This window comes from Dermacentor andersoni, chromosome 1, assembly GCF_023375885.2.
Source record: "Dermacentor andersoni chromosome 1, qqDerAnde1_hic_scaffold, whole genome shotgun sequence".
NCBI lineage: Eukaryota > Metazoa > Arthropoda > Arachnida > Ixodida > Ixodidae > Dermacentor > Dermacentor andersoni.
Genome location: NC_092814.1, coordinates 157,060,629 through 157,083,291, shown reverse-complemented (window position 1 = coordinate 157,083,291; position 22,663 = coordinate 157,060,629). Strand labels below are relative to the sequence as shown.

Below are 22,663 nucleotides of genomic sequence, written 5' to 3'. Positions count from 1 at the left end.
ACCCAGGGAGAACGACATGGTGGCGTTCGAGCGCCGATCTCGTGCCCTCCGCTCTTGATGATGATCGCTGAGCCCGGGATGCCATTCTCTTCCTTTATTCATTACAATTCATTACCGCCTGTTTGTTGGACTCGTCCAATAAACCTCCTTACATTATATATATAGGTCATTGTCAGTTAAGGGCCCTATTGGTGCCGTTTGAGAACTAGATAAATAAAACAAGGAGTTTCTGTGCCTAGAAAACGCGAGCTCTCTTAGAAGCTGCATTGAAACTGGTCTTTCAAACATTTGTTCGACCACGGCTTGAGTTCTAGCATAACTCAAATAGAGCTTCACCTTTCACTTGAGCTGCTAATTAATCGTCGCGACATAGTCCTTTTGCCTATATTTCATAAGTACGCCCACCACGCATACAAACGCACCCTACGCCTAGAAACGTCTTTGCCCATGCCGCACATATTACACAATCATCATAGCTTCACGCGCATCTACGGTAAAACTGAAGCCTTTAACTCGTCTGCATTTGCACGTGCCATTCGTCTCTGGAAGAGCCTCCCCGATAACATAGTTGCGGAAACTGACAGTGAAAAATTCAGGCACTCGCTGAACTCGCTTAACCTTTGTTAACCTATGTTATCATACCCACTGTGTGGTTTTATTTTTCATACTTTTTCCCTGTACTGTAATACGTTTTTTCACAAACTTATCAAGTTGTTTTTTATTGTTCTGATACACAGCTGTATCTCGCTAACACATTTCTGTAATTTTTAGGCTGTGAACCTGGCTGGTGTTTTATTTTCTTTCTTTTTTTTCTAGGTTAATATTGTCATGACATTGCCACTTTTACGTGCTTATTTGGTTCTACGCCCATCTTACTCAATGCCCCATGTAGGGGACTTGTAAGGTATTTTACAAATAAATAAATAAATAAATAACCAGCAATAGCAAACCAGGAAGCCCTTCTCCGCATGGGATTCTAGCAAGTGAGGCGTTTTAACAAGGTCGCAGAAAAGTTCCTATTTACTGCCCGCGCAGCATGTGACGCTGGACGACAATGGGCATGTATTTTGGCATTCGCGCTGCAAGCTAAGCTTTAGTAAAGCATCACCCGGCCCGGTGGCTTCAAACCTAGCCCGTACAGGGTAAGGGCCCGTAAGGTTAAATCCTGCGCCCGAGCCGTCGCGGTCAAGTTTAGCTCTTGGGCCTAAGCGAAGCGTGGTCAAGTTCTCGGTTACTGTGAAAATATCAGCCGCACAGAAATTATTTTCTATAGAGGCACATTTGCCTGTGTGACGTTTTCCACTGGAGTTGTTGCTGACACGTGAACAGGCAACAGAGAAAGACGGAAATACATCCTCTGTTAATTGTAGCCGTGAGTTACTGTGTGATATCAACGGTCGTACTACGCCTGCCAAATAGTTTTACATATTATACAGCGAATGCATAGGTGGACTACTGTTTTGCACACCGCTAGCCATTTCAGCTGACTCTTGAACCTTGGAGAACCATCGCAACGTACTACATGGCTAGGATTCGAGCGAATAAAACTGGCGGTAATATATATTTTAACACGCTGGTCAATTGTAATTCGTAATTCCGTTATACACTGACGCAAGAAGCTCTTCAGCCTCCATTATACGCTGTGGTCATTCTTAAGTTTTATAGACTTACTTAAAAATCGGCTGTGATAGCTAAATCCTGGGCTAGATCATTCAAAGAGGCCGACATTACTTGCGCGAGAAACGGAAACACGTAATCAATAATTCACGGACATTCGGTGATTAACTTCTCAATTAATTAATTTATGGCGCATATTGTAATTTGCAAGGCCCATCCACTTAAAAACGAAAGTTGAGGGTAGCATAGGTTTCAAGGTATGCGCCATGAAACTAACAGTAAAGAAGCACTGTTTTTGCACTTAATTTTTTAAAAAGAAGCTCTTTTATATATTGAAGTAGGAAGCAACTGGAATGCCCAAGTATTTCATCGCACATTTAGGCAATGAATTTCCAGAAGTTGTTGTCATCCTGAAATTAATTATAAGGGGTTACGCCTTGGAAGCTCACCGGCCACAATTCTTGAATTACAATATGTGCCTTAAAGTGAATAATTAGGGAGATAATTAGTAAATTTGTCGTTATTTGAATGTGTGTTTTTCTTTGGTGATCATGACCACCACGATAAATCTCTCTATTTCGTCGTCATTTTGTTCTGACTATGGGGACGTCTTGCCGCTCTCGAGTCCTGCGTTGAGAAGTGCGCGTGGGGCAAAGGTACAATATGCGCTGCCCTAATGGCCGATTCCCTTTAGTCAGCTTCGTCGAGCAACGAAGCATATTAGGACTGTAACGGGGTCACTGTCACGGCACTCGGTACATATGCCTTACACACGCGCGCACGCGCCGTCTTCAGTATTAGTACGACCGCCGATACGCCTCATACTGTACTGGCCGCCATCCAGAGCTGTTTCTGACGTTATTGCACACCCCCTTCCCTCCTTCCCCACCAAAAAATTCCAACCCCTCCCCCCCTTTCTTTTTCGCTCGTGATGCCCTTCACGTGCATTGTTCTGTTTCTTCGAACTTGCGATGAGAGAGCGTAAATTTAGCACATTTCAGCACACTTCACAGATGCAAAAACTTGGGCTTAAACTTTCTTACTTTTAAATTTGGTTTACATCCTTCCAGAGCACTCGATCGATGGGATAAACTTAAATCTTGGCACAAATTAAAAGGTAAAATCAGCGGTGAACGAGAAAGTGCAGAACATTGAGAGTCGGCTCATAGAAGCAGACTGGGACAGACGTTATTTACGGCGGACGAGAAGAATGAACCATAAGCTCCAGTAGAAAACCCGTCCACGAGCTCCATCGGTGGCGTAGCGTGTGTCACAAAATGGCTGTAAGGACAGTGAATGAACCAATCTCAGAGTCAGTGCTGCGTGTGCACGGCATCTGGGATCAGCAACTACCATTTCTGGCGTGCACGACACATTTTTGACCTGACCGAGCGCACCCACACAGCACAACTAAGACGCTGGCACGCGACTTCTTCCGGCAGGTGGTCATTCGATGTTCCTGGATGCGCTGGCATACGAGAGTCGCGGTCCAGATGGGCAACTTATGAAGCAGCTCTCCAGCGCTGGGAATAATGGCAGGCTCCATTCTACCGTTCTAGGAGACAAACCATCGTTGCAGGATGCAGTGTACAGAGCTGGTTTATAGTAATTGCCTTGGAGATCTACACTTGTTCATTTCTTATCTATTTTGCTTGTTGTGACAATTATTCCGTGGCAATACGTTACCATGTCATTCGCGTTCAACAACAGGGGCTTCATTGCGACATACGAATAACTCCAACTAGATTTCTCGGTCTCCTACGTGTCAAATTACATGCTTCAGTAACAAGGCTCGCTGCGTTACTTCCCCCATAATTCACTTTGGCATCGTTTGGGATGTGAGAGAAATTTGCCTACGGCAATCGGCTACTTGACAATATAGCAAAAGGACGGTCTTTTTGGAGTGAATCTACGCAATGAGCTTGCTCCCCATATGCGATTGTACGTTCGATCATTTTGCACAACCACGCCTACAGTACGATCACTCCGCCCATTTCTTTCAAGTACGCGGCCCACTCTCAGGAAGAGCACTCATTGGAAAGGGTAGGAAAAGGGCACCGTGTACTACGTGCTATACCGCGGCTGCACAGACGACAAATTTCGCGGCAATATTAATGTGATCTGTGAAAAGAAAAAGCGTACTTCTCGTCTCGCGCCGATACCGACTTTTGTCTGCGCCTCCCACATGCCGCATTCGGTGACTCTCATGGCAAATAGATTCTACGTGCGTTTTGGTTCTTTTTTTCTCTCACGCTTCTCTCTCTCGTTATAGACTGCGTGGAGGCAGTGGATACGGCGAGGAGCGGAAGAACGTGAGCGCGCAGTGAAATATTCAGGGCCCCTTGTCTCTAGCGCCATTCATAATGCAGGCCTTAATTTCCCCCGTGTCGGCTGCCGCCTGTCGCGGACCACCAGGGGCCAGAGCGTGCGAAAGCCTATGCACTGCGGCTCGGGTGGCCGCTAGCCTACAGAGAAAGCCTGCAGGCGTCCCCGGATGAATACATATTCGCCGATGAAAGGCAAAACGCAACGCCTATGTAAAAGCACCAGGAACGGTCGGCTACACTATATCACTTTTCTCATGACAGTGCACTTTCGCGCCAGCACGTAAATAGTTCAGTTATAGATCATAATCTACGTCTGTTGGCTTGATCATCGCGAGAACGTGGCTGTGCAGTGGAACTGGCAATGAACTAAGCCCCCCCCCCCCCCCCCCCCCGAAGTGGTTTCTTCTTTTTATCTCCCTTAAAAACTTGAACAAGAAAGATAGAAAGAACTTGCAACAAACTCAATGTGTTTCCGGGATGTTAAAGAGCTGGCAAAAAGACACTGGTGGCTAGGACAAGTGAAACGGAAATCCGCCATCTATCAAGCAGAAAGTGGTTTGACTGAGAGAGAAAATTCTTCATTCGGTGAAAACAAGTTCTATTTCTTTTGCTGCAATGCCTTTACAAAAGAGTCCAGGCATTTTAGGCCTGAATTCTTTGCCGGCTTAGCTCTTAGCATAAATATGTTGGAGCAGGCGCAGAAAAACTTCTTGCTCACCTGCATATCATGAAATAAACCTGTTCATGAAGTTTTGCTGCAAGCGGAGCATGGAAATATCTTGGTTACTACAGATGTCTGTAAAGCCTTCTGCAATGTTCTAGCTCCTTAAGGGCACTGCTTCTAAAGAGAGGCCTGATTAAGCCACAGACTCGAGCTCAATTATACTACACTGCCAAAAGGGTAACGGGACATAATGAAGCGACAAATTCGCATACGTAGTTAACTGCCTCAAGGAGGAGGAAAGAGAAAAGTAGAAGGCAGGGAGGTTAACCAGAATAACGTCCAGTTGGCTACCCTACACCGGGGGAATGGGAAAGGGGAGGGAAGGAAAGAAGGAAATTGCGGCAAGTTCGCTGATGCGTGTGGTTTTACAGAAATTGCATTAATAGTCACAGATGGTCGCACAAACCCGTCGTCATTAAGAAACACAAAAGCGCCTTCACCGCTTTATGGGCTGACGGGCGATGGGGGCGGTGTTCCAGCAGCACCTGCACAGAAAGCGGCCGATTTTCCAGTTTTTGGAAAGCTTTGGCAAGTTCTTGTCTCTCTAGGGCATATCTTGGACAGTGGCACAGCAGGTGGTCGATGTTTTCTTCGGTGCCACAGACCTCGCATGCTGCACTGTCAGTCACTCCAATTAATGTAGAGTATGCCTTTGTGAAGGCAACTCCTAACCAGAGGCGACAGAGAAGCGTAGCTTCGCGTCGAGGAAGTCCGAGTGGAGGTCGGAGTTGCAGGGAGGGGTTTAGACGATGCAGTCGCGAAAGTCGTAAGTTTGGCGAGTTCCACTCGGTCACTGTGAAACTGCGTGCCAGGTGTCGAAGCTGCCTTGCAGCGTCAGTCCTCGAAAGCGGAATTGGAACGCTGTGCTCTTCTTGATGTGCTGTGCGAGCAGCGTTATCGGCGGAATCATTGCCACTAATTCCACAGTGGCCAGGTACCCATTGAAAAACGACCTCGTGGCCTTTTTGTTGGACATCATGGCAAAGTTTCACGACTTCGTATGTCAAATGGTCATGACATCCGTGTCGGAGAACTGACTGCGTGCACTGTAATGCCGGTTTTGAATCACAGAACACAGCCCATTTTCGAGGTCTTTCAGAATCAATGAATTCCAGTGCTCGACGCCGGGCCGTTAGTTCTGCCGCCGTTGAGGTCGTGACATGCGATGTCTTGAACCGCAGTGTCATTCCTCGCGTTGGTATAACCACGGCACCACCAGAACTGCACGACGTAGTCGATCCATGGGTATAGATGTGCACGTGGTTGCTGTACTTTTCATGCAGAAGAAGTAAGCTCAGCTGTTTTAGAGCAGGGGCCGGTAGATCTGTCTTCTTCTGCAGTCCTGGAATCATTATATGTACTTGTGGACGGCTCAAACACCACGGAGGAAACGCTGGCTTGGCCGCAGGTGCATACCCTGAAGCAAGCGACGCACGATGTGCACTGACAATACTGCTAAATGTCGAGCGGGGCCTTGCAGCAGTGAGGCTCGCCAAGTGGTGGGAAGGGGTCCTAGCATAATTCCTGAGATGCATACGCATTGTCTCAACGGTAATGTGCGTCGTGATTGGGTAATCCTGCGCAAGGGCAATGGTTTCAGCCGTTGATGCACTGCGTGGTAAGCCAAGACATATCTTAAGGGCTTGGGCTTGAATACTCTGAATCGTACGCAGGTTAGTCTTGCAGGTGTTGGATATTGTAGGCAGGCTGTATCGCAGGAATCCAACGAACAACGCCATGTACAACTGTAACATAGTGTTACGTTTCGCCTACAACGCGCGGTAATGCCGGCGCGGATGCAACGGACGCCGGGGCTTTGTTCAAAGCGGCGGACATTTTGGCCCGTTCAACGACGCCGCAACGCCTACCCGCCAAGCGTGTCCAGGCGTGTTTCAGTGCCACGTGTCTTCGTGTGTGCGTGTGTTTGTGTGTGCCCTCGCTTGTCAAAGCGCGGCAGCCGGGGAGCGGAGTTCCCCGAATGAGGGGCCTGGAGGTCTCTCGGCTCAACCGCTCGCGCCGTCGTGGGCCCCTGCTGCGCCGTCCCGTGACCTTCATCCCGTGACCTTCCCTCCTTCCCTTTTGGACCGCGACGCCGAGGGTATAAGAGCAGCTGCCCCCGGACGACAGGAGAGGCTCCGATTTGTACTGTTGAGTTACGTGCTCTCCCGTCTCTCCACTCCGGTCGACCTGACCGGCCGCTCTTTTGCTATGTTAGAATAAACAAGTTGTTCTGTTACCAGTCTTCTCATGCTTTGCCGGGACCTTCGGATGCTTCCAGTGCCCCAGGCCGCCAGGCCAACGCTACCCTTGGGGCTTGCGACCCATTGGCAATAACGGGCGTCAGCACCGAGACCCCAACAACTCGTGCCAGCGGTGCGATTACAACATCTGGTTGCCAGCGGTGAGATCGCGACAACGGAGGCCAGCAGCGAAGAGATGCGGTTGACTGTATGCTGAGCAGCTCAACGACCATCCGGGAGCAGCGCAACGAGCCCTGTGTGATGACTGGTTGCCTGCAGCGGAACGACTGCGCTGAATTCTTGGCTGCGAGGTTTGGTGAGTGCGGGACTTTCTTCTTCTGAGTTTTGCCAGGCTTTTGTTAGTGTTAGAAACAGAGCTGGTAATTGTGGTTGTCGTTGCTACCGGGTTAGTTTGCGGCAAGACAATAGTAGGCAGTAGAGAAAGCAGCATTCAGAGCAGCCATGGATTTGAAGTCGTTGCGCAAACCGATATTACTGGAGCTTGCAAAAGAGTTGGGTCTGGATGTCTCAGACAAACTCAGAAAACCAGAACTGCTAAGGGCTATTCTTGAGTTAGAAGCTGAAGATGACGAGCTGTCGGATTGCCTTGAGACCATTGAGGAGCGGGCAAAAAGACATGAGCGCGAACTTATAGAGCAGAAAGAAAAAGAAGAGCGCGAACACGCTTTGGAATTGAAGCGTCTCGAGATAGAGATGGAACGCGCTCGTAATGGAAGTCAGGCACACGGTGCAGGAGAACGAGTATTGTTCAAAATGACTGACCTGATGCGGCCGTTTAAGCTTGGAGAGGACATTGGTTTGTTCCTGGTTAACTTTGAGCGAACGTGCGAGAAGCAGGGGTTCTCTCGGGAAACGTGGCCACAGCGCTTGCTCACTTTGCTACCCGGCGAGGCGGCCGACGTAGTCGCTCGTTTGGAGAGAGAGGAGGCAGAGGATTTCGACAAAGTGAAATCGAGTCTGCTAAAAAAGTACCGGCTGTCAGCGGAGGCGTTCCGTCGGAAGTTTCGGGAAAATGAGAAAGGCTGAAGTGAGTCGTATACAGAGTTTGCCTACAGGCTTATGTCAAACATGCAGGAGTGGCTCAAAGAAGAGAAAGCGTTTGGTGACCACGAGAAAGTTCTGCAGTGTTTCGGGCTAGAACAGTTTTATAGTCGGTTACCTGAGAACGTGCGGTATTGGGTCTTGGATAGGCCAGACGTTAGTACGGTGGCTAGAGCCGCTGAGTTAGCCGAGGAGTTTGTGACGCGTCGGGCTCGTGGAGCTAAGGACGGTCAAAAGGGTGAATTTGGCTCCAAGTTTGAGAGGCCAAAGTTCACGCCCTTGAGAGCAAAGGGGGACACACGTAGTTCGGATGCGAGTGAAAGCAGTCCGACCGAACGTAAGGAGACGGCGGCAGCCGAAGCCGAACGCAGAAAGCGGTTCGAGGCGAGGCAAGCGCGCCTGTGTTATACGTGCCAGAAGCCGGGTCACTTTTCGGCGCAGTGCCCAGAAACAAAATCAAAAGTCGTGTTTTTTTCATTAGGCAGCACTGACGAGAACATCAAGCTTCTCGAGCCTTACATGCGAGACCTCCTCGTGAACGGGAAAGAGTGCCGAGTGCTTCGCGATACCGCAGCTACAATGGATGTAGTTCACCCCTCTTACGTAGAACCCGATATGTTCACGGGCGAGTGCGCATGGATCAAGCAAGCAGTGGAAGCTCATAGCGTGTGTCTGCCGGTAGCAAAAGTGCTTATTGAAGGACCTTTCGGAGCACTTGAGACGGAGGCCGCAGTGTCATCTATGCTGCCCCCCCAGTACCCGTACCTATTTTCGAACAGGTCCGATCACCTCCTGCGCGAGAAGGGGCTTTTGTTTGGTGAGGCTAGCGTTCAGGCCTTAACCAGATCGAAGGTTCGGGAGCTCGCTGCAAAGGCGGTAGTTGCGGGGCCGACGTTGTTGAACGATGAGAAAGGGTCAGAGGCGCAGCAAGCTGGTATTCAGAGCACGCCCGAACAGAATAAAATTGAGCCTGTAGCGTTAAAGGCAGCAGATACTGGAGAGGAAATTCCCGACACGGGAAAGTTAGAAGAGCTGTCTCCAGATTTGCTCATCGCGCCTACGTCAGACGGACTTAACAGGTTGCTAAAAGTCAGCCGCTCGGCTTTGATAGCCGAGCAAAAGAAGGATGGCAGCCTAGAAAACATACGCTGCATTATCAAGGAAGGTATCGCCAAGAAAAATGCTCGCTTTGTGGAAAGAGGTGGGGTCCTGTACCGGAAGTATCTAGACCGCAGAGGAGTGGAGTTCGATCAGCTGATCGTGCCTCAATGCTATCGTCAGGATCTGTTGCGCTTGTCGCATGGGGGTTCGTGGTCCGGACACCTAGGAGTTAAGAAAACTAAGGACCGTCTCTTGCAGGAGTACTATTGGCCAGGGTGTTTTCGGGACGCAGACCACTTTGTGAAGACATGCGACACCTGTCAGCGGGTGGGCAAGCCAGGGGACAAATCGAGGGCGCCGTTGAAGTTGGTACCTATCATTACGGAGCCTTTTAGACGGCTCGTTATTGATACAGTGGGACCTCTGCCGGTAACAGCCACGGGGTACCGACACATTTTGACTGTGATCTGCCCAGCGACAAAGTTCCCTGAAGCAGTGCCGCTTAAAGAACTCAGCTCAGTTGAGATAGTCAATGCACTACTGTCCATATTTGCGCGAGTTGGTTTTCCTGCAGAAATCCAGTCAGATCAGGGTACAGTGTTTACTAGCGCTTTGACGACAGCCTTTCTCGAAAGGTGCGGGGTAAGGCTGTTACACAGCTCAGTGCACCACCCCCAGTCGAATTCCGTTGAGAAGCTCCACTCCGTCATGAAGCGCGTGTTGAGAGCATTGTGTTTTGAACATCAAACTGACTGGCAGCTGTGTCTGCCTGGAGTGATGTTTGCATTAAGGACCGCGCCGCATGCGGCTACGGGGTTTTCGCCAGCTGAGCTGGTGTACGGTCGCTCGCTGCGATCTCCGCTTCGCATGCTTCGAGAGTCATGGGAAGGCAGGGGCGACGACCCAGTCGTGGTAGAGTACGTGCTTAAGCTCCTCGAACGCTTAAGAAGGGCACAGGAGTTGTCAGGTGAAGCAATGGCAGAGGCCCAGCAGAGGGCCAAGGTTTATTATGATCGGACAGCCAGGGCCCGTCGTTTTGAGGTGGGCGATGAGGTCATGATATTGCGCACATCGCTAAAGAACAAACTCGACGTGCAGTGGGAGGGCCCAGCACGGATTGTTCAAAAACTGTCGGACGTTAACTACGTGGTGAGTCTGCCAGGAAAGCGGAAAGCACAGCAAGTTTACCACTGTAATCTGCTCAAACCCTATAAGCAACGGGAAGCAGTGGTGTGCATGATGGTAAACGTGCCCGAAGAGCTTCCGGTCGAGCTTCCGGGACTAGGCTCAGTGACGAACAGGAAAGACACCGATCAAGTCATTAGTGACTTAATAAGGAAAGCATCGCTGTCGCCTGAGCAGAAAACAGAACTACACCAGCTCTTACAAGAGTTTCAAGGTCTGTTCTCTGAGAGGCCTGGTAGGACTTCTGTCCTTACTCATGACATAGAACTTACCTCCCCAGAGCCAGTACGATCCAAGGCGTACCGGGTGTCACCCCGCCAGAGCGATATTATGGAGGCTGAGGTAAAGAAAATGCTACAGCTCGGTGTTATTGAAGCGGGTGAGAGTGATTATACCTCCCCTTTGATTTTAGTTGAGGTACCGGGCAAGGAACCTCGTCCTTGCGTCGACTACCGCAGGCTTAATTCCATCACTAAGGATCAAATTTATCCGATCCCTAACATCGAGGAGCGCCTTGAGAGAGTGAGTAGCGCTCAGTTTATTTCCACCCTAGATCTTGTCAGGGGTTATTGGCAGGTTCCACTTACAGAAGAGGCTAGTAGGTATGCGGCGTTCATTTCACCAATGGGGACATTCCGTCCTAAAGTTTTGAGTTTTGGTTTGAAGAACGCGCCATACTGCTTTTCAAGCCTCATGGATAAAGTGTTGCGGGGACAGCAAGAATTCGCTTTACCGTATCTAGACGACGTAGCGATATTCTCCGCATCCTGGCCTGAACATATGGCGCACTTGCGGGCAGTGCTAACCCGCCTGCGCGATGCGGGCTTGACAGTCAAGGCTCCCAAGTGCCAGTTAGCACAGGCCGAGGTTGTCTACCTCGGACACGTGATTGGTCGGGGTCGTCGCCGCCCCTCTGAAATAAAAGTGGCCGCTGTGCGAGACTTCCCGCAACCGCGCACGAAGACCGATATTCGGTCGTTCTTAGGTGTCGCCGGCTACTATCAGAGGTACATCCCCAGGTACTCTGATATCGCGGCTCCCTTGACGGATGCTCTAAGAAAGACAGAGCCGCAAACAGTCGTCTGGGATGAGACGAAGGAAAGAGCTTTTAGCGCCCTAAAGAGCGCCCTAACAAGCCAGCCTGTGCTACGATCGCCCGACTACACAAAAGGGTTCGTTGTTCAGTGTGATGCTAGTGAGCGAGGCATGGGCGTTGTACTGTGCCAACGGGAAAATGGAGAAGTAGGACACCCCGTCCTGTATGCTAGTCGTAAGCTGACCAGTCGTGAGCAGGCGTATAGCGCCACCGAGAAAGAGTGTGCGTGTATCGTGTGGGCCGTTCAGAAATTGTCATGTTACCTAGCCGGCTCGAGGTTTATCATTGAAACGGATCACTGCCCTCTCCAATGGCTGCAGACCATCTCTCCCAAAAATGGCCGCCTCCTGCGCTGGAGCCTCGCTTTGCAACAATATTCCTTTGAGGTGCGTTACAAAAAGGGGAGTCTCAACGGTAACGCCGATGGCTTAAGTCGAAGCCCCTAACGTGAGAATCAGCCTCAAAATTGCTTGTTACTGATGTTTTTCTTCCTGAGGCAGGATTTTTAACTTATTGCTTTTGTATAGTGTTTCAAAGTGATGATGTGCTTTCTAGTGCAATTTTCCGATTTGTGGACGCGTTCTGAGTGCTGCTAAACTACTGTAAGGAACTAGGCAGCAGTATAAAAGGGGAAAGAGCCTGGCAGGGCTTAGTGAGGGTTGTGCCGTGCTTGCTGACTGAGCGGTTGACTTTCGGCGTAGTTCTAACGCTTGCCGGAAACGAGAACAAAATGTCAACTCTCCCGAAGTCACTTTGCAGTGTCCTGTGTGCACCTGAACGTGAGAACGAGGCCTTCTCTGTGCACTGCGCTCAAGAAACGCCAAAGGACGCCCGACTTCGGTTATGGGCATCATCGAGCGACATCCCTCCGGACAGCGGATGCAGTCCCCTGACCATCGGGATCTCCTTCCCCCGGCGGGGCGGTCTGTTACGTTTCGCCTACAACGCGCGGTAATGCCGGCGCGGATGCAACGGACGCCGGGGCTTTGTTCAAAGCGGCGGACATTTTGGCCCGTTCAACGACGCCGCAACGCCTACCCGCCAAGCGTGTCCAGGCGTGTTTCAGTGCCACGTGTCTTCGTGTGTGCGTGTGTGTGTGTGTGCCCTCGCTTGTCAAAGCGCGGCAGCCGGGGAGCGGAGTTCCCCGAATGAGGGGCCTGGAGGTCTCTCGGCTCAACCGCTCGCGCCGTCGTGGGCCCCTGCTGCGCCGTCCCGTGACCTTCATCCCGTGACCTTCCCTCCTTCCCTTTTGGACCGCGACGCCGAGGGTATAAGAGCAGCTGCCCCCGGACGACAGGAGAGGCTCCGATTTGTACTGTTGAGTTACGTGCTCTCCCGTCTCTCCACTCCGGTCGACCTGACCGGCCGCTCTTTTGCTATGTTAGAATAAACAAGTTGTTCTGTTACCAGTCTTCTCATGCTTTGCCGGGACCTTCGGATGCTTCCAGTGCCCCAGGCCGCCAGGCCAACGCTACCCTTGGGGCTTGCGACCCATTGGCAATAACGGGCGTCAGCACCGAGACCCCAACAACTCGTGCCAGCGGTGCGATTCCAACAATAGCGTGTATAGATACTCCCCAACTTTTTCCTGCAAGGAACCTGAACAGGTGACAGATAGCAGTCAGCCGCTTTTTCACGTAATTGACGTGCGGAGTCCAAGACAGGTCTCTGTCAATTACGAATCCCAAGAACCTGTGACTTCTGCTGTATGGTATAAATTGTCCGTTAATAGATACGCCTCAAAACACTGACAAACACTGACGTCCTGTACATACGTGCTCCGTTCCATATTTTCTCCGAATTTTCGTCCGACAACCTTTCTTTTTTCCATGTTGTCAAAGGGAAAACTCGGTGCTTAAAGGACGCCTTTTTATCGCAAAGGAGATTAGGGAACACGCGACAAGCAAAATGCGCGTCGTTGTACGAACTGCTGCGTGAATGTTTCAATAACAACAACAAAAAAGCGAAAGGTACGACGACAACCTTTCTTTTTCTTTTGCTTTTTTTATAAACTACATTGGCGGCAGCCTTCTTGAGTCTACATCGTTGGATGAACGCGACTGCTGCGGTGAATGGGAAACTGCAGGTCACATTTTGTGCATGTGCTCACATATTGTGTGCAGAGACGGTCACCCGCTGCTGTGCTCAACAAGTTGAACGGCTGGCCATGAAAGCATTATTGCGCGTATTGACATCCACCGGACTTCGTGATGCGCGCGCGTGCGTGTTTCGCTCCCTCCTCCCGTATTTTTTAAGAGCCTCTTTTTTCCCGCATACGGGCAGGACAGCAAACCCGAAACCTGGTTAGGCTTCCCGGCCTTCCTCCCTCTCTTTTTCCCTCTTCGTATCTGCATGGCCGCGGCTTCTTTCTGAATACATGCAGGCAGCTTAGATTAGCGTTGCTGGTTTAGCACGCGCCGGAACATGCGGCAAATAAGTACGGGCGTGGATATGAGACTCGAACCAGCCGCTTACGTCAGTAGAGTCGACTCGTTGCGACCGTCCCTGGAGCCGCTCTGAGGCCTCCATTGCAGCAGCGGCTCATCGCGTGCCGGATGGAGCACCACGAAGCTTCCGTTCAGGCCGCAGCGCTTGCTGTTTTCGGGTAGCGCCACCAGTTCGCCGGGCGGCTGGGCGGCCACCAGCACTGGGTGCGCCTCCAGTTGAGCGCCAGACCGAACAACCACTGCAAGATGTAAGAGGACCGATAATCAATCGCTGCCATGTATTTCAACGTACACTCTTAAAAATAAAGTTAGTAAATAGCTAGTAAATGCACGCGTTTACTACATTACTATGTATTTTGCTACTTTCTCACTCGTTCTGTACTAGCCAGCGGCTAGTAAAGCTAGTAAGTGCTGCCTTTACTTGCCAGAAAGGCTTTTTAGTAGTTTTTACTAAGTAACTACTAAGCCACTACTACCTCGTCTGGCCGTGGCCTATTATGACGTGATTGTGAGTCTTATGCCAAATGGAGATAACCTGTAGTGTCGTTAATTATGTTGGACTAACAGTTATGTGCGACGTCGTAGCACACATATATGCAGCCAGCAGGCTTTCTAAATTTGTACACAACGCCCTGATTATTTAACCAAATACATAGGTGCTCACCGGTGACACATGTGCTCCCTCAAGCTAGGGCTGTAACTACTCGTGAAGTTGTTCTGGCGTATCGATGTTTGTTGCAGATATGTAATACAATTTTACCTGGAATCAGTACGCCTCATATACCTGCAGGGTAAACACTACGTATGTATACCCTTAACTGGTGCCTTAATATAAAGCGAAAGGACGCGGTTTTCTTTTCTGATATATATTTATTATTTTACTTTTCTTATTCTTTTACAACACCATCGACTTCATGTGACAATGCGAGCAGCACTTATAAATCGAATAGGCACCATTGTAACGTTGGTAATTATATTTCAATTGCGTTAGTAACTGCAACACCGAGGTAGCATTTAGTACCAAGTTAGTGCTTTCTTTCTAGTTTCAGCAGGTAGTGAAAAGTCCTAACAATCATTTTACTACCTGCACTTACTAAGAAGGCAGCGCTTTTTGGGACAAGTAACGTGTTAGTATTTCGTTAGTGAATATGACGACCTTTCTTTTAAGAGTGTGTTCTGTACTGCACAACCATGTCGCATCAAAACCGATGTAATGTTCTGACGTTCCAGCGCTTTACAGCATTAACCATTTTTGCGAACAAACATTGAGAGAGGGGGATGGAGACAGAGAGAGAGAGAGAGATAAAGAGGAAATGCAGGGAGGTCAGCCAGGTATTAGTCTCTGGTTTGCCACCCTACACTGGGGTTGGAGGATAGGGGTTAGAAAGAGAACAGAGAGGCAAAGGTTAAAAAAAAAAAGAAAACAGCGACATCATCGACGTGAGCAGAGCTCGCAGCGCTCCTTACCGCCCATTAAGGCCTGCACTTCTTTTTCTACAAATTGCGTGTCGTGCATCGAACCTGGAAATATGCGAAGGGTGAATTCAAATTACATTAAACAAACTAACGCAGTGGGCATCTGAAAACGGTTTTCGCTTCTTAAGTGAAAAAATCATTACTGTTGTCTTTATACAAAAAAGAGGCCTACAACCAGATCCCATCCTTAAGCTACAGGAAGCCACACTACCTGTAAAACAGGAATACAAGTTTCTGGGTGTTCTGTTTGATAAAATATGAAACTTTCTCGCGCACATAAATAGCCTTAAAATCAAAGCGAACAATGCACTTAACATCCTCAAAGTTCTGCCCCAGAAGCGCTGGGGCTCTGACCGTAAATGCCTGCTACGCATCTACTGTACTTTGGTGCGTAGCATATTAGACTATGGTAGCATCCTGTATGGTTCAGCCAGACAATCTTACATCCGACGACTTGATCCAGTTCATAATCTTGGGCTACGACTGGCAAGTGGCGCTTACAGAACATCGCCTGTCCAGAGTTTATATGTTGACTGTAATGAACCTCCTTTACAGCAGCGCAGAGTGCTACTAACCTTTTCTTACGTACACTGAATTCAGTCCGCGCCACAACACATATGCTTCAACAATGTCACACAGTCAAACTCACGCTTACGTTATACAAACAAACCGAACATGATTAAGCCGCTTGTCCTGCGATATGAAGAATATATTCGAAATTATGACATTACTCGCGAAGTCCTCCAGGTTGCCAGAAAGCTACAGCGCTTGCTCCCGTGGTACGATTTTGCACCGTTATGTGACTGGACAGTGACACATTTAAAGAAGAAAGACACCCCACACGAACATATTATACAAGAATTCCGCGCTATTCAGGAAAAATATCAAGATTACATGGAATTTTACACTGATGGCTCTAAAACAAAAGAACACGTGGGTGTGGGGGCCGTAACGGAACATTGGGAAATAAGTATTCGATTACCACAACATGTCTCTGTCTACACAGCCGAAGTCTACGCAATATGGACTTAGTTAAAAAGATCATCGCTGACAAACACGAAAACACACTAATATACACTGGTTCATTAAGCACACTGAAGGCTCTAAACGTGAAATTCGAATGTGAACCCCTGTTAGGGAATATTTTAAACATGGCAACATCAAACAAATACGGAAGATCAATTAGGTTTTCATGGGTACCAAGCCATGTTGGTACCGGGTAATGAAGTAGCAGATAGATGTGCATCAATGGCAGCGCATGAATACACAACAAACACAACGCTTCCATATAAGGATAGTATCACTGCGATTAGGAAGGCCTTGATGACAAAATGACAACAAGAATGGGACAATTGTAAAGCAACAAGCTTCACCTTACTAAACACGTAATTGGCGAGTGGAAGTCGTGCACTCACCAGCAACGGTTCTGAGGTGATCCTGTGTCGACTTCGGATTGGACACACACATCTAACACATAATTTTATCCCCCGAAAAGAAAACCCGCAGACATGCGAAAAATGGAATGAACCTCTTACAGTAATACATACCCTTATGACATGTCCACACTTTGAAACACAGAGACGGAAGCTTTTACAAAACCTATATAATTTACATATGCCTTTACACCTTGCCCTATTACTGGCAGATGATCCGCTAATGACATAAACTAACTTGTTTGACTTTTTAGAGACTACTGGCTATTTACATCCACTATAATGCACGGCAGGTTTACGTGATTTGACATTGCGTTGCGTTGCAGACTTGTGACTGGCGCAGCACTGCCCGAGTAGCTTTTGCGCTATTAAACCCCAGATAACCAACCAACCATCTTTTTCTCCCTAGAACGGTGTTCTACTAAACCCCAATCTTGAGGATTGCTTATAAACATTTGTTCGGTTGTATATGATGAGGGTTGCTAAGTCATATAAAGGGGTACATTGCGGTGGAGTTGCTAAGCGCAGGAATATTAATATGATCATTGTGGTTTTTCCTAACGCGGATTCATGAGGCTCGCCGGTGAATGGTTCTCCGGATCGTCGAAACAAGAGTGCTTTGCTCTCACGGGGCCGAGAAAGTTCACTTGATTGTGGCCGTAATGTTCAGCCTATCGTCGTGTGCAACACAATTGCACACCGAAATCACCTTCTTTGTGGTGTAATTTGCGCGCACTGTAGCGTTATCGTGACAACAGAAAAAAGTTGAGAAAACGACGTAATTAGCGAAAAGTGTGGAAACGAAGACCTCAATTTGGTGGTTTGGAACGCGAGTGGTTCCGATTCCCCTAACAAGAACAAATGCCGCAAGAAAGCTTTATCTCCTGGCTTAAACTGTCACATGCACTTATTGGTCGTCTTCTAGTTCATCGAAGTATAGCCTACATAAACTGGAATCCTTCTCTAAAGCTGCAACTACCGTCTCGAACTCCCCGCTCCGATGAAACATTGTTATGCCGCCTCTCGATTGGGATGGCATTTACAAAAACTTACTCGTTCCGCATTGCAACGTGCGACACACCAATGTGCGACTCCTGCGGGACCGAAACCTAGGACGTTTTCAGTAGTTCACTCAACAAGTCCAGCGTTTTTGTTCGAGTTATGACGTCCAACGCTGGCCTCTCCGGGCAGCATTAAAGCTGCTTGACTCACGACACTTTTCAGTAGCGACGATCCTTGGACAATGGCCATGCGCGTCACTGGCGCAGAAAACAACGAAGGTGCTGCTACACTACTTGAAGTCGACAGGTGTCCGCGACCGTTTATATAGACTCAATTGGTGCGCACCTTCAAGTGTGCGTGCAACTAGTGGTATCCTGGTATCTCTCTTTTCGCCCCATTATTATATTACCCCAGTGCAGGATAGTAAACCGGACATGCGTCTGATTAACCTCTCTGCCTTTCCATGCTTCTCTCTCCCTTCTTTGTGGTCAAAACAAACATGTGCCCGATGTGTTGCGAATGTACTAAAGGAAGCAACAGCTCAAATTTAAGACCCCACTTTTCTAATACTGTGCACAATAAAATTCCTTGTGCTCTTCCAGCATGGAAATCAGAGTACACGCAAACTAGTAGAAGCGTACAGCATTAAAAAAAAAGAGCGATCGCGTTGCGTCAGCCAAACATTGGTAATACTTTTAAATAGCGAAGTAACCTTGTTGGAAAAGGGATAGGCATGCGCGTAGTTCTTGACAAGAAGTGATTTGGAACTAATGTGCCGTGATCTGATGTACCTGGTGTCCGCATCTATGTGTTTCTTCATCTTTTAAAGTGTGTGTTATCCTCGCAGATTGTTTTACCTTTTCTTTTTTTTTCTGTAGTCTTCTTGTCGTGTGATAGCTGGGCTTGCCTATATTTTTTGTTCGTATATAAACAAGCGTTCTGCGTGAGTAAAAAGTAGTTGAAGTGCAGCACTCGTCCTGTGAGGTTTCTTTATTTGTCCTTATTGTTGGCGCTGCCCGTAACCACGAATAAACATCAGCTCGCTTAATTTTTTTTCTTTTGAGTGCGATAGAAAATTTGCTGGAGTATCCTCAGATTATCTACTGTCATCGGTGATCTGGGTCGGTATAATATAGGGATTCCCTCTCTATGGGGGAATTCCATTCCTTTATTAGCATCAACCGTTCAAGACCGGTCGGCCGCAGCCACTATAAGCAGGCGGTGCTCGGCTCAGACCGCTGACGAAGTTGAGTAGAGTTGTTACCTTATGCTGACCTTGCTTTCGGCAATATATGGTCAACTTTTTTTTCTGAGTACAAATAAAAAACACACAAAAAAGCTCGAGACAGAAGCTATTCCGACTCGGCACCCCGCAGCCTTTCTTTTAAGCTTGGAGTACATGGTAGCCAGCCGGTCTGAGAAGCGGCTAGTCTCCCTGTCTTTCCGTCCATTTCTGCTTCTTTCCTCCTTCCTTCTTGGAGTACATGGAGCGAAATATTTATGCGTGTTCAATCGACGACCATCGTCCAGCGGCGATTGCCAGAGACGCCGGCAGCTGATCTGCCCTGGTCAGATATTTTCTTCGGGCAAATGCCGCCGCTGGAAGAGTCCAACACGCGGCGACGAACATGCGCCAATACACGTGCATAATTTCTCCAACAGTCATGCTCTGGATTCCGGTACGTTTGTTTGTAAGATGGACGATGACACGAACAAAAAGTGATGGTTACCGCCTAATTACGGGTGTCGAGCAGCGTCCATTTTTTTTCTAGGAGGTGTGGCCTCACCAGATATATATCTCACATATATTTGAATGTAGTGTCAGAAATAAAGGAGAAAGAACGTGCCGATGGCGGGCGTACTCCAGCAGCTAGAGCTTCAAGCGAATCAGACATCGTGCTTTCTCCTAAGTGCAAAGAAGAGACGCGGCCGTATTTAGCGCGAACGCTACCCAGCTAACCGCAATCGCAGACCATGCAGTTGAGTCTCGAAGCAGGCATGCACGCTATTCATGATGGCGTACTTGGTCCTTGATGTTTTGCAAAGAGAATGTTTAGCAGCGACCGAACGTTCTGGCTATGTCATAAGAGCAAGTTCTGCACATAATTCGTCTAAAATCAAGCAAGCCTAAATTGCGCACGCTGCTACCAAGATTACTGAATGCGTCCAACAGCGTGACAAATTCTTTGCTATAAGGAGACGCTATTTTGATTTTGTCTTTAGTGCAGCGGTACAGCTTCCAGCTCCCGTGTGGAATGCGTGGGTCCTAATCCCGCCTCCCTTTCATTCTTTTGAACGATGACGCCATCATAATATTCATCACTTTCATTCGAAATAATCACTGCATGCTGCAAGCAGCCGATCTATACGTGTGGGGGCGCTTGGTTTTTTACGGCTGCCGCTTCGCAGGGAACCATCACGATGAAAAAGTATAGAGACAATATTATTAGCCCCTGCAAAGTTGCCTGGATATTAAGTAATGCCAAAAACTGCTACTCGGTCCACGGCGTCGATATTAAATTGTGTTTGCGCTTTCTAGCCACACGCAACGGCGTCCGCCTTGTCTTAGCTCCGTGCTGCGCAAGCCAGCGAATATTCTGCGTCGTACCACCACTGATTTCTTTTTTTTTTTTTCTGACGCAGCGCAAGCGTCAGGTTTCATTACGGTTGTCGCATGTTACGTGAGCTAAAATTCAGCCTGCAGAGCTGCAGAAGGAACCCCGTTTAAAAAACAAAGAAAAGGCAAAGAAGAGCTTATAGTTCGATTGAGGTAGCACATTGTATACGGCGTTAAGGGGCTGTGTACGAGGCCGCCGATTGATTTCCCAGCCGCGGCGGCCGTTTTAAAATAGGGCTAATTAAAAACCAAAACCGCCCACTACTACACGTTAAGAACGTGCAGCTGGTGAAAGTTACCGCTTTGGTGTCTCTCATTGCGCATGCGTTGCTTTTGGGCGTTTACCAACTTTAATTGTCCAATCAATCAATATTTCCTTAAATAAGTCATGATTCCATCGATAAATTGAGCAATTTTGGAACGTTTAAACTGCAAACATGTTGTTATGTGTCAGGAAGTTGGCCCATTGTGTTCGTTCGTTCATCACGCACTGTTCCTCCCACAGCCGGACGTGACGGTTCTCAAGCGAACAGCTTTCTTTAGCTATTTTGCCCTTTCTTCTCGTAGTCGTCGGTTGGACGTTCACCGCCGATGAAAAGGGCGTGTGATCTCGCGCAACCGAGTTGTAAGGCGCGTTCGTCTGCGAACGCGAGCGAAGTTCCCAGTAAACTTCTTTGAGACGCTCGTGTTGTCCACCTAACACGTACATATGTGCCGGTTAACGGCTCTGTTAATTCTCTACAGAATTACGTGATGAAACAAGAAACGCTGCCTAAATGTTTTCACTGCGTCCAACGCATCCTTACTGTAATAAAGTGAACAGCTTTCTAGAGGCGTTTGGCTATTCGCTTCCATTGACAATCGTCGGCTTTGGTTTTCTACACAATTTTCTTGTATTTTTTGTCGATGTGCAAAAATTTTAGAGTGTGTGAAATATAAATTACGGTAACTATACGTTTACCTTTTGAGTATCCGATTTGGTAGCCTCTATATAAATATCAGTTTCCGCCTTTAGGTACAAAAATTAACAGAGTTGCTTAATAAGGGTTCTGATTATGGATTTTAGATGGATACTGCATTCACGCATTTGGAAGCCCGTCCTTGACATTGTTTAACCGGAAGATGAAATAAGTTCTTGAGGGAGCCGAGGCAAACAATTACTTCACCTCCGCAGCAGGCTAGCTGAAATTGAAACTGACGGGGAGAAAGCTCGCTTGTGACATCGACGTCACTTTCTCCACATTTCGTCACGCTGCTGCTCTCAAGGCTGACACGGCCCCGTGAACTCGAGACCTTCTTTTTCGTATTTTGTCCAGCGTCGCGCGCATGCGTGAGTTGCGAGAGAGACATCTGGGGACTTTCGCTTCTCGGAATCTGCCTTTACCTAGGTACCACAGTATCATGGAGGAGGAATCGCCGGAATCGCTTGCTCCGTTTGTCGCTAGCCGAGCTTCATTACGCGACAGTGCATAAACACTCCGAACTATGTCTGCTCTCCGTTCATCTTTCGTGGCTGTGATGAGTGTAGTGCGCGTAAATCAAGTGCCATGGATAGTGAGACGAAAAGATAACAACAAAGAATGTGCGCGTGGACGTGAGTCCACTGCTTGACAAAAGTCAACGACGTCCAAGAGTGGCAAGCACGAGCACACGCGGCACAAGTAAAAAAAAAAAATATCAAGGAAAAGTGAATCAACATTGAAAATCCACGGGTCTCGAAAGAACTAATAATTGCAAAACGCTGAGTTCCGAAGATAACCAATCCGAGAAAGACACAAGGGCCACAGGAGAAAAAAAAGCGATGCGCGTGGTTGAAGGCAGCCCACTAGATATTTAAACGCGCTGTTAAAAGATCATTTAGCGCAAGTGAAAATCCATAATGTAATAGCGACTGATGCATCGATGTGTCAAGTGAAAGCGGATGTAGGTACTTTTTCTGAGGCGCTAACATGGTCTTATTTATTGGGACTTCCTGAGTTTACACCCCTATTTCAGGCATCACTGTCGAGGCCGCGCTGAGCGCCGGAGTGGAACGCAGGAGGAGGGAAGTGGTTGGCGCTACTTTGAGAAGTTTTAGTGGCGCCACTGTCGACGCTGTGCAGTCTTCATCGTCCGAAGTTGAATCGCTCGCGTCTACATCGTCAGGTGAGGCGCCAGTTCACTGTCGACGAAGTACGAGACCATTGCAACGCAGCTAAACGTGCGAAGCGAGTTGCTGCAGCGAAACAACGTGGACCCCCCGAAGTCCCCGACAACGCGAGATGCAGAGCGAGCGGTTGCGGAGCGAGCACGGCGAGCTGCAGCACCGAGTCAGCGTGCCACCTCCGCGTCAGCCA

The 22,663-nt window shown here is 48.5% G+C and overlaps 1 protein-coding gene across 1 annotated transcript in view; it reads right to left on the bottom strand.

The window, feature by feature from the left end:
• LOC129380785 (uncharacterized) overlaps positions 1 to 22,663 on the bottom strand; it is a 215,359-nt gene that overhangs the window by 103,535 nt on the left and 89,161 nt on the right. The window contains exon 2 of the mRNA XM_072285912.1: positions 13,828 to 14,038. Within this exon, the coding sequence (XP_072142013.1) occupies positions 13,828 to 14,038 (211 nt within the window). The remainder of the gene's footprint in view (positions 1 to 13,827; positions 14,039 to 22,663) is intronic.